The 17,398-nt window shown below is 28.9% G+C and overlaps 3 protein-coding genes across 7 annotated transcripts in view; 2 read left to right on the forward strand and 1 right to left on the reverse strand.

The window, feature by feature from the left end:
- LOC127277171 (homeobox protein prospero) overlaps positions 1 to 17,398 on the reverse strand; it is a 165,783-nt gene that overhangs the window by 47,679 nt on the left and 100,706 nt on the right. The window lies entirely within an intron of this gene.
- Positions 449 to 7,069, forward strand: LOC127277382 (uncharacterized). Its single transcript, XM_051298483.1, has 3 exons — positions 449 to 503; positions 4,844 to 5,017; positions 5,100 to 7,069. Exons 1-3 carry the CDS (start codon positions 449 to 451, stop codon positions 7,067 to 7,069), a joined length of 2,199 nt encoding a protein of 732 aa, XP_051154440.1.
- On the forward strand, positions 9,645 to 15,055 carry LOC127277383 (uncharacterized). The gene is made up of 6 exons (XM_051298484.1): positions 9,645 to 9,891; positions 12,875 to 13,078; positions 13,201 to 13,338; positions 14,190 to 14,434; positions 14,522 to 14,690; positions 14,826 to 15,055. Exons 1-6 carry the CDS (start codon positions 9,645 to 9,647, stop codon positions 14,978 to 14,980), a joined length of 1,158 nt encoding a protein of 385 aa, XP_051154441.1. The 3' UTR covers positions 14,981 to 15,055.

Below are 17,398 nucleotides of genomic sequence, written 5' to 3' on the forward strand. Positions count from 1 at the left end.
ATTAGAAGTGGGAATGGAAAATTGAAATTGAAAATGAAAATTAGAAAAACTGGATGTGGAAATGGAAGTGGGAATGGAAATTGGAAAAATTAGAAGTGGAAACGGGAATGAAAATTGGAAAAGTAGAAATAGAAAAACTAGAAATGAAAACGGAAATTGGAAAAACTAAAAGTGGAAATGGAAAAGTAGAACTGGAAATGAAAGTGGGAATGGAAAAACAAGAAGTGGAAACGGAAATTGGAAAAATTGGAGGTAAGAATGGAACTGGGAATGGAAAATTGAAAATGAAAATTAGAAAAACTGGAAGTGGAAATGGAAGTGGGAATGGAAATTGGAAAAATTAGAAGTGGAAACGGGAATGAAAATTGGAAAAGTAGAAATGGAAAAACTAGAAATGGAAACGGAAATTGGAAAAACTAAAAGTGGAAATGGAAAAGTAGAAGTGGAAATGAAAGTGGGAATGGAAAAACAAGAAGTGGAAACGGAAATTGGAAAAATTGGAGGTAAGAATGGAATTGGGAATGGAAAATTGAAAATGAAAATTAGAAAAACTGGAAGTGGAAATGGAAGTAGGAATGGAAATAGGAAAAAGCGGAAGTGAAAATGGAAGTGTAAATGGATTTACATAATCAACAAAACTTCCGCCGATATATTATATATATTCTCAAAGGCGAATATAAACCCGAATAAAAAAGAAACACGGCCTATATATATCCTATGTACGATTTTTGTAGATTTAAAGACGGCCTTCCTATGTAGGCCATTTAAAATACATTCTAGGTAATCACTATGAAGGCCTTAATATATAGGCCCATGAGATATCGAATCTATGTAGAATATATGTAGGATTCTTTATATCAAATTTATGATGGTCATTCGATGTAGTGTCGACGTAAGGGTAAGTTAGGCCAAAACTACATAGATCTATGTATGTAATTCCTATGTAGAATTTACATAGGCCACAGTATGTAGGCATAAAATAGGCCTTCCTATATATCGTAGAGATAAGTTTTATGTAGGCCAATCCATGTAGGCCTGCATACCCAATTTCTAGGTAGGATCTACGAAGGCCACAGTATGTAGGACTAATATAGACTTTCCTACATAACATATACATAATTTTTATGTAGGCCAGTCCATGTAGGCCGGCATACCCAATTTCTATGTAGGATCTACGACAGTCACAGTAAGTAGGAGTAATATAGGCTTTCCTACATACCATAGAGGTAAGTTTTATGTAGGCTAGTCTTTGTAGGCCTGCATACCTAATTTCTATGTAGGGTCTATGAAGGCCACAATATGTAGGACTGATATAGAATTTCCTACATACCATATACATAAGTTTTATGTAGGCCTGTCCATGTAGGCCGGCATACCCAATTTCTATGTAGGATCTACGACAGCCACAGTAAGTAGGAGTAATATAGGCTTTCCTACATACCATAGAGGTAAGTTTTATGTAGGCTAGTCTTTGTAGGCCTGCATACCTAATTTCTATGTAGGGTCTATGAAGGCCACAATATGTAGGACTGATATAGAATTTCCTACATACCATATACATAAGTTTTATGTAGGCCTGTCCATGTAGGCCGGCATACCCAATTTCTATGTAGGATCTACGACAGCCACAGTAAGTAGGAGTAATATAGGCTTTCCTACATACCATAGAGATATGTTTTATGTAGGCCAGTCTTTGTAGGCCTGCATACCCAATTTCTATGTAGGATCTTTGAAGGCCACAGTATGTAGGACTAACATAGACTTTCCTACATAACATATACATAATTTTTATGTAGGCCAGTCCATGTAGGCCGGCATACCCAATTTCTATGTAGGATCTACGACAGTCACAGTATGTAGGACTAACATAGGCTTTCCTACATACCATAGAGGTAAGTTTTATGTAGGTCACTCTATGTAGGCTTACATATCCAAGTTCTATATAGGATATCCGTTGGTCATCATATGTAGGAATGATGTAAACCTTTCGATACAACATAGAGATAGGTTTTATGAAGGGTTATCTATGTAGGTATGTATATCTAATATATACGGAGGTCCTACGTAGACCATCATATGTCAGAATGATATAAGATTTCCAATATATAATCAAATATATAATATATATATACCCTAATAACACAAGATATCTTGGGATATATTGATAACATCCCGAAGATATCCTAGGGATGTTCTATTGATAACATCCCGAAGATATCCTAGGGATGTTCTATGGATATCAAAAGGATCTCTTAAGGGTATCCAAAAAATCGGCGGTTTGGATATCCTTTGGACATCCCATGGATATCTGAGGATATCCACAGGATATTTTCTGGATATCTCTATAGACTCTCATAAATGTCCTCCAGATATCCCATAGATATCGTTAGGATATCTCACAGATATTTTCAGGATATCTTCTAGATGTCAAGAAGATATTCTCAGGATACTGTTTTTAAAGTCATTATGAGACTACGAGTGAAAATATTCTGTGAATTAAATTTTATATAAATAAAATAAAATGCAACTTGTTTTTCGAGAAAGTTGTTTAATTTGAAAAATTATTAACTAATTTTTTCTGATTCGTGATTCATTCCTTTATTCATATGCTTAATATTGTCAGAAAATAAATTGGCTTTAAACAATATAAATTCTTCCCCGCAAGTAACGAATAACTATTAATATTAATTATACATTAAGTGCATGAGTTTATTTAAAAACTTTGAAAAATGCGTTTCAAATCTTCATTTAAAATAAATTAGAAGCTCATAAAATTTTTGTTTTTATTATATTATTATTCATTATATAATGATGTCCCACAGACCGGCGGTTTGGATATCGTAGGGATATCCTGGGGACCATTCTAGGATATCGACCATTGATATGGATATCCTTTTGTTATGAGGGTATACATAGATATGTATACTGTAAATTTAAATTTATTTCGTCAACAAAGAAAGATTTTTGTTCTTGAGCTATTTTTTGCTTTAGAAAGTTGTCATATATCTGATTGATTTTAGCTATCATAGTAATAATGTCCGCCTCATGGTAATATTACAGTAACATTACAATAATATTACTGTAATATTACACTAATATTACAATAATATTACTGTAATATTACATTAATATTACACGTTTATTTGAAATACATAAAATTTTTCAAGTTTTTTATGATATAACACACAAAGAGATAATAATTAATCAGTCAAATATTTTAAAGTATTTTTTGAAATATTTTGTAATATTACCATGAGACGAACATTTTATTAATACAGTAATATTACCGGGTTTTTAATCTAAAATTAAAATTTTCTAACTCGTGTAGCCCGAGATTTTTGGAAGAGATAGAAATACGTACTATATACACTGTAAAAGTGTACACTGTGTATAAACTGTAAAGTGAAAGTTTACAGGTATAACTTAAGTGAAAAGGGATTTCTATCAACCTGACCATGCACTTAGCTAAAATATCCTATGCAGTTATACAGTAGTTGTTCGTCTTTCGAGGAAAGAATATCTCTACGAAAGAATATTTTTCGCGCAAGTATCGACAGGATTGTGAGTGCTTATAATGGAAGAGCGACGTCGAGAACTAACAAAACTGCGTGTTCGCAAACATCGAAGAATGAAAAAAGATTTACTTAAGTGGCAATCTTTGGCACATCAAGGATCAATTGATTTTGTGACAGAACCTAGTAAGTGCAGAAGAAATATTACCGAATTAATTTAATCCATTCACTAGATTGAGGAAATATTACTACACTGAAAAAGAAATTTATTTGGATCAAATAAAAAGTATTTGATCCACATACATCATTTACTTGTCTATTATCCTGATCAATTGTCCGGATGTGAGAATATATTTGTAATGTAAGAATTTTTTGATTCAAATAAATCAAAATTTGAATTTAATAAATAACGAAATAAATAAATTAATTGTTTCAAGTAAATCATTATTATCATTTCAAATAAATATTTAATTAATTGAAATATTTTTTTACTTGTCTTGATAAAATAGGGTATTAGTATTAAATAATTTAGTTTACTTCAATCCATTAAATAAAGTTATTGTATCAAATACTTTTTATTTGTTTCAACAAAACGAAATATTTGGTGAAATAAATAAATAAATTTTTTCAAGTAAATCATTATTATCGTTCCAAATAAATATTTAATTAATTGAAATATTTTTTATTTATCTTGATAAATTAGTGTATTAGGATTAAATAACGAATTATTTGTATTAAATAATTCAGTTTATTTGAATCAATTACATAAATTTATTGTGTCAAATACTTCTTATTTGTATGAAATAAACGAAATATTTTATTGAATTAAATTAATGAATAGTTTCAAGTAACTCATTATTTGTATTAAATAAATTCATTTATTCAATTCAAATAATTATTTAATTGAACCAAATACAATTTATTTGGTTCAAATAAATGCGATTCAAATAATTCAAGTTATTTGAATCAAATACATATTTTTTTGATTCAAATAAAAAGTACTTAAACCAATTAAATATTTTTCAAATAATTTGAAGTATTTGAATCAAATAAATTTTTTTTCAGTGTATGTAGATCCAAAATGTAAAAAAATGTATTGTGAACGAATTTTTTGAAACTTGGTATATATACGGGTTTTGGGAGTCGCTGAATTCTAATTTGGTTTCAAAATTAAAAATGTCGGATCCAAAATGTCGGACATTATTTTTTTACATTGTGTGGAATCTTATGAAACTTGCACAGGGGGGGGTTTAGTTCACTAAATTTAAAGTTAAGCATAAAATTCAAAAATGCAAAATGGAGGATTGATTATTACAAATTTAATTTTATAGACACCATTTCTTCAGAGGACGAGGAAATGTTTATCAATGAAAATAAAGTTCAACATCATAATGAACTTATTTATCATGCAGATTCTGACGAGATAGAAAATAATGAAATAGAATCAGAATGCGCTGAAGATCGAAATGAAAATTTAAAAATTGAAGACAACAATTCTAACTTTGGTAAAATTCTTAACTTTACATTATTGTTTTTATTTTAATTAAGAATTTCGTACTATTAACATTGCGTTTTATTATTATATAGGAATGGATATAAACGATGTAGCTGAAAATAAGGAGATGAAAGCTGATAAGATAGAGGAGAGATATTTAAACGAAGTAATTTATCAAAATACAGATAAAGAAACTCAAGAAACAGAAGTAAATGAAGAATTTTTTAATGACCAAGATAAAGAATCTTATTATAGTTATGATGACGATGACGAATATCAATCTAGCGATTTAGAAGACTTGTTACAAAATTCAGAAAATGATGAAGAAGAACAATTGAGAGAATGGGCAATTAAAGGTAATATTTCTTGGGTTCTTATATCTCAATTGCTTCTTATTCTACGACGTCGATTAATGCCACAACTTCCGAAGACAGCGTCAACATTTTTAAATCTAAAAACAGACTTTTGTATTAAACCTATGACAACTTCCTTATATAAAAATGCTGAGTTTGTGTATTTTGGAATTGCAAAAGGTCTTGCTTCGTGTTTTAATCCTTCTCTGCATCCAGATGAAATTATCTATTTAGATATTAATATCGATGGAGCACCTCTTTGGAAATCAAGTTCAAATGAATTTTGGCCTATATTGTGTAGAGTTCATTATTTACATGACAATGTTTATCCTCCTTTTCCAGTTGCGATTTATTTAGGTTCTGGAAAACCTCAAGATTTAGATTTGTTTTTAGATGAATTTATAAAAGAATTAAATAATTATCAAAAAAATGGAATCGTGCTGGAAGGTAAGTTGTACAAATTGCGGATGAAAAGTTGGATTTTAGACACTCCTGCAAGAGCGCTTGTAAAATGTGTAAAAGGCCATGCTGGTTATTTTTCTTGTGAGAGATGTGAGGTGATGGGAGAAAGGTGCGAAAACCGTACAATTTTTGCAGATACGAATGCAACAAACAGGACAGATAAAAGTTTCCGTGATCAAAAACAGTCTGAACACCATAAAGGCGTTTCACCGTTATTAAAATTGTCCGGTTTGAATATGATTAAAATGTTTGTTTTAGACTTTATGCACTTAGGTTTTTTAGGCATAATGAAAAAGTTACTTTCTTTGTGGTTAACTAGCACAATTCGAAAATTTAAATTTTCATCATCGCAGAAAGAAATAATAAATTTCATGTTATATGAATTGAGAAATCAAATACCATGTGAGTTTCAACGTAAGACTGATACATTAAATGAAATCTCACTATGGAAAGCTACTCAATTCAGTTTTTTTTTGTTGTACGCCGGTATTGTAATATTAAAAAAAATTTTAACTCCAAAGTACTACAATCACTTTCTGTTACTTTTCACCAGTTGTAGAATTTTGTGTTGCAAAGAATTAGCAGTAAAATATAATGCTGAAGCTAGGTTATATTTGAATAGATTTGTTTCGCTTATGATAAAATTGTATGGAAAATCTACTATTTCGATTAACGTGCATAACCTTCTTCATATCGCAGATGATGTGAAGAACATGAATTGTCATTTAAGTTTAATTAACAGTTATGCATTTGAAAGTTTATTAGGTAAAATGAAAAAAACATTGCGATCTGGCAACAAACCTATTCAACAGCTGTGTAATCGTATGCATGAAATGTTTTTTAGAAGAAAAAAAGTTACCCCTGCTCCACAAATATTATCAATAATAAAAGAGAATCTTTCTGAGATATTAAAAATAAAATATCAACAAGCAGTGCTTACTTCAAAAAGTCCTGACAATATTGTTCTTCTTGAAAACGGTAAATGCTTTGAAATAAAGAAAATTTATAGAGACAGCCAAAATATTGATAACATTTATGTAGAAGGTGTACAATGGATTAAAGAAAAACCATTCTTTACGTATCCAACAAATTCTGAGACATTAGGAATCTGGAAATTACACGATAATCCAAGTAATGTAAAGGATACTATTTCCATTTACAAAATTAAAAAGAAACTTGTTAAGTTAACTGTGAGATCAGCTTCAAATGAACCAAAAACTGTCGTTGTGATACCATTACTTCATTGATAATAATAATTATTAACAATAAAGTAATGGTCCACAATAAGATGTATTATAACCATTGTAAATATTATTGTAAAATTAAAGACAATTTTCTAAATAAAAAGTAAATTTCTAAGTAAATTACTGCGCAGCCTTTGAGTTTTTAATTTTTACTAAACGAAGAAGAAGATTTTCAATAAGTATATTCATAGAAAAAAACTGAACTCAAAATGAGTAGCGTACGCTACTCATTTACGTGCAGCAACAATGATCTGGTTTGACTCAATTTGAGTTTTTATTGAAATTTTTTAAATTGAACCCGGTTACGTTCATTTTGAATTCAAGATTACCCAATCAAAAATTTACTAATGGCGCAGTACTGACAAGTGTTGGCGCAGTACTGGCACCCAGTATTGGCGCCAGAGTTGGCGTAACTTTGGGATGATAACATTTTACCAGTATTGGCTGCCAGAGTTGGCACCAGTACTGGTACCCACTACTGGTTCAGTACTGGCTGAGTACTGGTAGTTTTGTAATTTATTGTATACAAAAAGAAAGCTTTAACTGTAACAGAGATAAGTTTCACTGCAATAGTGAAATCTCTGCTCCAGGCAATATATCTGAAAACAATAAAAAAAACTTGCAAAATGTTTTGGAATTAGTCTCAGGAAACTTTTTGTTTTAATAATTTTACCCACAAAAAAGCAAAATAAAATACCTTTTAATTTTCAAAAATAAAATCAAAGTGAAAAAATTTTTATAAAAAAAATTATTCATCGGGTTCACTCTAGAACTTTTTGTAAACTAGTATTAATCAAAATGAAAATCTATTTTAGTCAGTGCTGGCTCAATATCGGCTCAGTACTGGTTTACCAGTACTGCACCAGTACTGATGCTGAACCAGTACTGCGCCAGTAGTTAACTCTGGTATAATACTGAAATTTTTGGTTGGGTAATGTTAAATTATTGTCGACAAACAATTACTTAAAAAAATATTAAATATAATAATTATTGTAATTATAAATAAGCACTACTACAAATTATTGAAAATCATAAAATATTATTATACACCCTGAAAAATTTTTTCAATAAAGTAAGGATAGAAAATTTTTTTCTTATCTCCAAAGTATTTTGTCTTTTCGAATAGTTTGTCACATCTGGTTTGGCTCAAGTTTACCAGCTATAAAGGTTTCCCATTTAAAAAGGGACTATTTTATGACGTTTTCGGTACCCGTTTTTTTCATAGACGTATGCAAACCCAAAATTTGTGAATTTTTTTTATTTTGAAATAGAAATGTTCGAAACTTGTCGATGTTTTCCGAGGACTTTTTCTTCAAAAAGCCTTTCAATCTTTAGTTGCTGTTCAGCATTTGCCGGACAGATACCAAATCCGCGAGTGACAACTCAAAATCAAAGTTATTTTCTTTGCAAGTTATTTTCTCTGTGAAGTGATCGATTTGAGGATTAATATTGAAAAAATACATAAGAGGTAAATAAAAATTAAAAATATTTAATTAAAAATACTTATACCCACATTGAATAACGGAACCTAGACTACACGAGCTTAAAATTATAAGATACTCTGTAAATCTGAATAAGTGAAATTTCACTTATAATTTTTTAAAAGTCTTTTACGTCGAAAAATAAGTGTATGCGCAATTGAAAATAAGTGAAACTTCACTTATTTTTAAATATACACTTATTTTTATACGTGAAAGATTTTTGAAACATTCTTAGTGAAATTTCACTTATTCTGATTTAGAGAGTATATTTTATTTTTGTTAAAGATTCTTTTTTCAAAGTGCGTCACAATTTTAATTTTTACGTCAAATGATTTTATGTCATATGAAATTTCCCAAGTAGCACGTAATATTACAGTAATATTAAAATGTCTGCCTCATGGTAATATTACTGTAATATTACAGTATTACAACAATATCAACCAGTAATATTACTGTAATATTTCAAAAAATTTCAAATAACACTTAAAAACATTTGACTGATTAATTCTTATCTTTTTTTATTTTATCATAAAAAAATTTTGAAATTTTTATGTATTTCAAATAAACGTGTAATATTACAGTAATATTAACCGGTAATATTACCATGAGGCGGACATTTTAATATTACTGTAATATGTTACTTGGGTTGTGGTTTAATCATCGAGTCATTTAAATTATTGTACAAGATATTTGTAAAAATGGACGGAAAATGGGACAACGATGGTAGTAGGATCTTGCTATACATATAATTTTCATTGAGCCGAATTTTATTCGTTCGAAATATAACTTTGTAGAATTTTCATTAAAATGATTTTCTATAGTACAGAATTTTTATATAATCGAAAATTTATTTCACAGAATTTTTATTTTTTCAAATTTTTATTTATCAGAATTTTTTGATCGATTTTTTATTTAACATAACAGTCATTTTAATGAACTTTTAGTGGGTAGAACTATATTGTATATAATTTTATTTTAGACGCATTTACATTTTTTCCAATTATTATTTGATACAATTTCAATATAATCGATTTTTCATACTACAGAATTTATACTTAACCGAAAAATAAAATTTCCAATATTTCATATGCAGGAAAATGGCAGAAAATAAAGTATTTAAAATAGTAGAGTTCATAGAGTACTCCACAAGTGATAAAAGAAGTGTCGATGTCGTTTATGCAACACACATCAGGTATGACTCTGTTCGAGGTTTATTAGCCAAATTCATGGATGGTCCATCATATACAAAAGAAGATTCTCAATTAATTCGGGAGATAGTAAAAAATAAAGTATCTGCGCCTGAAGACTGGCCGGAGTTTAAAGTCAAAATTATCGTGGAGACAGGTTTGTTTTTTGTTGAAATTAAATTTTTGATATATACACCCAAAAAAAAGTAATCTTAAATTTAGAGGAAAATTCCTCTTCTAAAATCCTCTGAATATTTCCTCTTAAAATACGAATATTCCATTTGACTGTAGAATATTTTTATTCTTTGTTGTAATGGAACAATGACAAAAGGAGTACTTTTGCATTTAAATGTTTAAATTTATTGTTATAGTATATTTGAAAAAAGGAAAAGTAAATACATGATATCGATTACATTTTTTTCCTGTTTGACATTTGCGCTTTTGTTTTTCGAAACTGTCAATTTTCGTATTTTGTCACAATAGTGTTGTGTTATAAATCGAAATTCCAAAATGGAAAAGAGACTCGAAGATTTACTAAATGATTTAAATCTGGGTGGATATATTGAATGGAGGTATAAATACAGAAAATATAACCTCTCGATGAATCTTCATTTCTTACTAATTTTCTTAAATATTTGCAACTGGCTATAGCATTTTTTATTATTATTGTAATTAAATCTAATCTATTGATGCTCAGCAAAAAGCAAGAAATTTTTTTCAGAAATGTTTAATTAAAAACCAATATTTCATTCTTTATTCCAGGAATCTATTATAATTTACCTTTTTTGAATGTAAATAATTAAATCTTATTAAATATTTATTATATTATTCAAATTTAAAAAAATTATTGGTTCTCTTGACATTAATAACACTAGGAATTTTTTTTGTTGAGGTTTTGATATCAACATTTAATTCAATGCGTCAAAACTGTACTTTATTATCAATACATAACCATTATTGTCTAATAATTTATTCAAAACCTGTGTATTACGGTTATTTTCAACTTGTCAAAATATTTTAATATTATTCTTCCTTTATGAGGATTTTTTCGAGAGGAAAATCCTTTTAAATTAAGATTATTACTTTTGATACCAAAATTAAGAGGAAAATATGCATTACATTTAGAGGAATCCTCTAGAATGAAGATTACTTTTTTTAAGGTGTAAAATACTCTCTAAATCTAAATCTGAATTTCTTTATTTTTTTATTTCTTTTATTATATATATATTCTGCTTCAGAAAGTGCACATCTGATTTGTCTTGGTTATTATAGTTTCTCGTTGTTAGGGGCTCCTTTTGTGAATTTTTCACGATTTTTTTAATATACTTTTCCAGGCAGGAAGTTTGTGAAATTTTTTAATAGGAAGATTGAAAACTATCGTTTCACTTTTAAGTTATACAAAAAAAATTGTCTTTTCACTAAAAATGGCTAGTTATAAATCCTTTTTAAATATAATAGAAAATCCTATCGTAAATGCATTTGAAACATATGTTCTGGTTATGGTATGGTTAGCTTGATTGAGGAAAGAAAAATACCCATAGTAGGGATGAAAAGCGAAACCTTTTTTCATAGAAAGAGAGGTGATACATAAGAGCGAGAGAGAACAATGAATTTGAAAAGGGACACGCAGTGAGTTTTGCCTGCGTACTCTCTCTTTCTCACTACGATGTATAGTCACTATTATATTTGAAATTCTCAATCGTTTCGGATTGTAAGTTTTACTAATATCATTAATTCCTTGAAATTTTTTTTACATATATCTTTTACTTTAATTTAATGTAATAATAATATAATAATAATAAATAATACATAATAAATAATAAACAATAAATAATAAGCAATAAATAATAAATATTAAACAATAAATAATAAACAATTAACAATAAATAGTAATATAATTTAAAAATTTTATTTGAAGAGATATTAAATTTTAGAATATTCCATTTTTAAAATATCTTCTGCTGCTTATGTTTGGTACTTATATTGCGTCATTTCACTCACACCAGATCAGATTTCCAAACAAAATTGCATATGTGCCTAAAATGCTTCTCGAAGGAAAAGGTTCTTTTCTTTATATACGCTTTGTTGCCAAGTGAAAGATGATGTCATTTCAAATCAGTTTGTGTTCGACTTTTGTCGTGAGTAAACTTCGTGAGAGGTTTTTTTTACAATCATGCAGTGTTTTCTAATAGAGATTTTTCTCAACCCAATTTAAATTAATCCGAATTTTTACTCAGAATAGGGCATTGTTGTCTATGGTGCTAGTGTTCGTTATCCATGTCCATGACAATTGTGAAAATAAACTATCAATGACAAAAGTTTTGAATTTTTTATGGCAAAATCTTTTTGCCAATGATGAAAGTAATCTTATGGCCCAATAATGTCGCAACGACGGATGATGTGTTCAATCTTTAATCAATCTTTCTGTATAAATTATCTTCGCCAATAATTAAACATATTTCGGCTTAATAATGGGTCATCATTTGTGGAAGTGTTTTGCCAATAATATTATTATTTATTATTATTATTTATTATTATTATTATTTGCATTATTTATTTATATTATTATTTATTTATTCTAATAAATAACATTCAGATAGAATGTTGTAGGAATGTCTTCTTCTTTGTTTTTATTTCGAATTAAATACATTTTTTAAATTATTTTGCATTACATTAAATTATTATTAAATGTATTCCTTTTTAGACTTTCGTAGATTATTTATTTATTAAATAAAATAAAATTCAATTGCATTTTTATGTAGCATAATTCTAATCTAGAATAACTTTTATCCACTATATATTTAACGTTACAATTTAATTATCATCGAATATTTAAATGTCATAATTGTTATTCAATTAATTATTATCAGATAATTCAGATTTAGAGAGAACATGAGTATGGTTCTTAAATTTAAAAATTTTTCAGTAGACAATAGATATATTTCAATTTTTAGAGTAATATTAATTTTTAATTAAACATTGATTTAATTAATTTATTATTAATAATATTAATAATTATTATTCAATGACAAAAATAATATCCCAAGAAGCTCAGGTCCAAAACCGTGTATTTCTATGTAAAAATTGAATGTTTGAAAAATGTTTAAAAATGTTCACATAGAATGGATGTATTTTTTTAGAAACTTATGAAGAAGCTTTAATGAAGCTTCAAGATTTGGATAAAAAAAATTACTGTTGTACAACTGATTCAGAAGAGGTTTTAACGCCTGTCAAAAAAGTTAGCAAAAATTTTAATGAAGAAACGCATACTGATGAAGAAGAAGATATTGATCAATTGTTTGACGTTCCAGGATTAAATGAAGATCTCATTAAAAACCCTTCTGGTATGTTTTTTGGTTATAAATTTTTATTATAAATTATGTATTTACACATTACAATATTTTACATTGTAAGGTTAATGTAAAATATCGTATCATATCATTTAATTTTTTTCTTTTTTCCTTAGACTTAAATGCATCCACTGAAGTAGGTGAAACATCTGCATGCATTAGCATTATTAATGAAAAACAAGATGGTTCCAAAAAGAGGAAACAAAATTTTAATGAGTCATCTTCAGTGGCAAATAAGAAATTTAAAGATTCTAGTAAGTTTATCGTTTTTCAATTCGATCTATTTACAACTGAAAACGAAAAGAACAACCTGTTTCTTTTTTCCTTTCATATTTATCGTTTTCTGCATGTAGATAATTTTTATTTGAATTTTGAAACAAATACCATTCCTCACACTCAGAAAAAAGATATGTTTGAACCATTTTTTTACCATTTTTTTATATTTACCCAATTTTTTGGTTAGTTCAATCAAAATTTGTTTAATTCAAATAAATATTTATTTGATCTAAATAACTGTTTCGTTTATTTTAATAACTTTTTTGAACAAAGAAAAAATTTGATTGAGCTAAATAAACGTTTGGTTTATGCAACCAAATGTTTGGTTAACTGTATATCAATGCATTTATTTTGTTGATTTAACCAAAATTTGGTTGCTTCAAACGAATTTTTTTCTGAGTGCATAACACCGGATATCCCAGAATATCCTAAAAATATCCTTGGATTTCCTGAGAATATTCGAAGTGCGGTGGTTTAGATAACCTCTGGGTATCCTATAGATATCTAAGAATGTATAATAGTATAATAATATTTTACTATTTATCGGATTTTTATTTAAGCATTGTTTAAATATAATGTTGATATTAATTTAATATGTCGTCTGGTTTTCTAAAATCTTTTAACATATCTACTAAGTCATATGGATGTCCTTTGGATATCTTAGAGATATCTGAAATATATCCTTTATACAGGGACTTTGGATATCCTGGATATCGTGGAGACGATTTCAGGATATTCTTTTGTTGTGAGGGATTATTTGAATCAAATGAATTATTTAGTGTACATATTTTATATTTATAAGCGTTCTCAATATACTTATTTTTTATAGATAATATTAATGAGAAAATGAATATAATTTTCGATAAGATACAGAAGATAGGAGAAGATGTCGAATATATGAAAGGGGAATTAAAAGAATTAAAAAAGAAGAACGTTCAATATGCTCTGTGCCAGGAAACCATGTCGGAGAATTTAGCTTCTAAATTCGAAGTTAACCTTCCACTGCAAACTATGGAAGAATTTGAAAAATTAGAGGGACTTTTACCTACTAATAAAGAACTGCAGCACTCTTTGGTAAGTAAAATAGAAAATTTAATATTATGAATAATGAAAAGTTTAAAATTATTATTGTAACTAATAATACATTATTAATTATTACAGAAATCGGCCCTGTTATACAACGTAGATTTAAGAGCAGATTTAAAAAAAATTCTTCGCCAAATTTTGTCTTCTTTATTCAGCCGTGAGGTGGCAATGAAATTCACAGCATCGAAACCAATGCCGGAAAAGAAAATATTAAATAAGACAAATTGCTGCAACCTTATTGAGGGTAATTTTTTGTTATAAGTATAGAATTCATTAACAGTTTTAATAACAAATTGATAATATAAAAATACTTATTGTATAGCAATATTTAAGATGTTATTGAAATATACCATTATTTTATTAAGTTTTTAATTTTCAGGTCTAATACCATTCAAATCTATGGCAACTAAAGAAAAGTATTCCAAACCAGAAATAATTGGTGCAATGGGATACGTTCTTACACGCTCTTACGATTGGGGTAATGGCAGGACTGAAAGAAGAAAAAAAAAAGACAATAATGATATTAATGTTTAAGTACATTTAAGTTTTTCTTATTAATATTTTTTATTACTTTTATTAAATATATGTACCTAAATAGAGTTAAAATAAATCGATTATTATTTTAAGAAAAATTAAAAGAACGACTAATTAATTTTTAATTAATTAATTTTATTCCTATTTAGCTTCTATATTATTTGGCTTGTCCAGAGATTATATACAAACCCCATGTAGATCCTGTATCCTTTGACCTACATAGAGCGAACACAAAAATCCTTTATACATCCTATGTTATTTGTCCTAGGTAGAGATAACTTAAAACCCTACATAGATCTTATAACATGTGACCTACATAGAATGCACTCAAAATTTCTATATAGATCCTATACTATTAGGCCTACTTAGAGCTTACATACAAAGCCTACATAGATTCTAAAACATTTGGCCTATGTAAATCATACATATAAATCTTATATAGATTCTACATATTGTAGCCTACTTAGAGATTACCTACAAAGCCTAAGTAGATCCTACAACATTTGGCCTATGTAAATCATACATATAAATCTTATATAGATTCTACATATTGTAGCCTACTTAGAGATTACCTACAAAGCCTAAGTAGATCCTACAACATTTGGCCTATGTAAATCATACATATAAATCTTACATAGATTCTACATATTGTAGCCTACGTAGTGCATATATACATCTTCTACGGGGGCCCTACATCCCTTTACTTACATAGAGTAGATGTAGCTGAGCGTTACATTCTTATGTATATTCTACATAGTTTGTCCGATGTACAATCTACTGTACAATTCCTACGTAGGTCCTACTACATTCTTTCTATGTAGAATGTACGTAGCCATGCGTTACATTTCTATGTAGACAGTATGTGCGATTTGTCTCGCAGGCCTATGTAGCCAGGTAGGCCAACCGACATAGATTCTACATTGTGCCGACTTTAATTTTTATTCGGGAAGTTAAAGGTGTTCATCAAAACAAATATATATATTAAAAAACTGTCAGGCGAATATTATATATCTGATCGATAAAATGTTATCGAAACTTTTGTATAGTGATAAGTTCGTCATTGTCGCTTTAGGACAAATAGATGAGCTTTGCATGTTTGAGAATGGCTGAGTTTGAGATGGTTGTGTGTACACTAGACAGGCGTTGATGTTACCTGAATATACGCTTCGTTATAGTCATAGTACGCAGTGCGTGTTGCAGAAGCAACAGCTGAGCAGCTTTAAGCACCTGCCCTCGATAGTTCAACATAACAGCTTTTCTATATATATATATATATATAAACACGAGCCAAAAAACCAATAGACTTTATTCAATCTCCATCGAAAATTTCCTAAGCATTTTCTTATATAAATTATTATTATATATTTATTTTTCCGCACTTAAATATCGAAAATTTCTGTTCTAGAACATGAAACATTAAAAATTGGCGCCTCGTAGGTGGCGCCACGTAGTTATTTTCAAGTGCACAACAAAATTGTGCCTCGTAGTTGGCGCCACTATCGCCCATTTTGAACTGCAAAAAATGAGTTCAGGGTTTTTTTTTGTGTATATGATTCCTATATATAGAAAAAATGGCAATAATATTTCGAACCTACTTTTCCACCCTACTTTTTTTTATATATATATATATATTTACTATCGGTGGATCAAACAATTTTGAAAAACTGTATTTTTTTATTGTTCCTCAATAATTTATTATTCGTCAAATTTTCCCCTGTTTTCTTGATATATATTGAAAATAATAGAAAAATATTATATGTTATCAAGAAAAAAAGAAAAAAAAAAAGAGGCGCAAAAGGGAAAAATATATAAAGGACAATCAGATTAAGGTTGGTATTATATCGATAAGTTATCTCGAGTCCAATTATACTATATAGCGAATCGAGAACCGTGTGGTGCGACATATGGTGCGATTCCGAGGACTCGAGGAGCGATAAGGTCGAAAACACTTTACCTGAGGGAAGCTTCGAGGGGGGGCCATCACGCAGTTCCCTCACACATATACATACGCACCTTTATCTTTTACTTATTGTGGCCAAATGTGCTCCCATGCGTGATACCAGGAAAAAGGTGCCCTTTCGGAAATGGCTTTAGGAACTTCTCTCTCTCTCTCTCTCTCTCTCTCTCTCTCTCTCTCTCTCGCTTTTGGACTCGAGTCGGAAGTAAGCGGAAAGCTAATTACACGCGAGAAACGACACGTTCATGACGATGAGCACTTAGAACGAGCATTGTCATCAACCGGACGATATAGATGAACACACATTTACAAACATATCGGACGCGGTATACTGCTAGACAAGCCAAGTTTACATATATATATAGCTCGAGTAGAACTTTTCATGGGCGGAGGCTGCTTTGTCTTCCGGTTCCGGCTGACCTGCTCGAAAACTTTTTTATTTCAAAAAAAAAAAATTGCAT

Source organism: Leptopilina boulardi, unplaced genomic scaffold (assembly GCF_019393585.1).
Source record: "Leptopilina boulardi isolate dan_hultmark-lab unplaced genomic scaffold, ZJU_Lbou_2.1 LbouV2_165, whole genome shotgun sequence".
Taxonomy (NCBI): Eukaryota; Metazoa; Arthropoda; class Insecta; order Hymenoptera; family Figitidae; genus Leptopilina; species Leptopilina boulardi.

What these genes read in the sequence shown, in the direction of transcription:
- LOC127277382 (XM_051298483.1), top strand. Translation starts at nt 449, where the DNA reads ATGAAAGTGGGAATGGAAAAACAAGAAGTGGAAACGGAAATTGGAAAA. An exon ending in GGAAATTGGAAAAATTGGAG is followed by an intron (nt 504 to 4,843) that starts GTAAGAATGGAA and finishes TTAATTTTATAG; the next exon opens with ACACCATTTCTTCAGAGGAC. An exon ending in AGACAACAATTCTAACTTTG is followed by an intron (nt 5,018 to 5,099) that starts GTAAAATTCTTA and finishes ATTATTATATAG; the next exon opens with GAATGGATATAAACGATGTA.
- LOC127277383 (XM_051298484.1), top strand. Translation starts at nt 9,645, where the DNA reads ATGGCAGAAAATAAAGTATTTAAAATAGTAGAGTTCATAGAGTACTCC. An exon ending in TCTCATTAAAAACCCTTCTG is followed by an intron (nt 13,079 to 13,200) that starts GTATGTTTTTTG and finishes TTTTTTCCTTAG; the next exon opens with ACTTAAATGCATCCACTGAA. An exon ending in TTGCTGCAACCTTATTGAGG is followed by an intron (nt 14,691 to 14,825) that starts GTAATTTTTTGT and finishes TTTAATTTTCAG; the next exon opens with GTCTAATACCATTCAAATCT.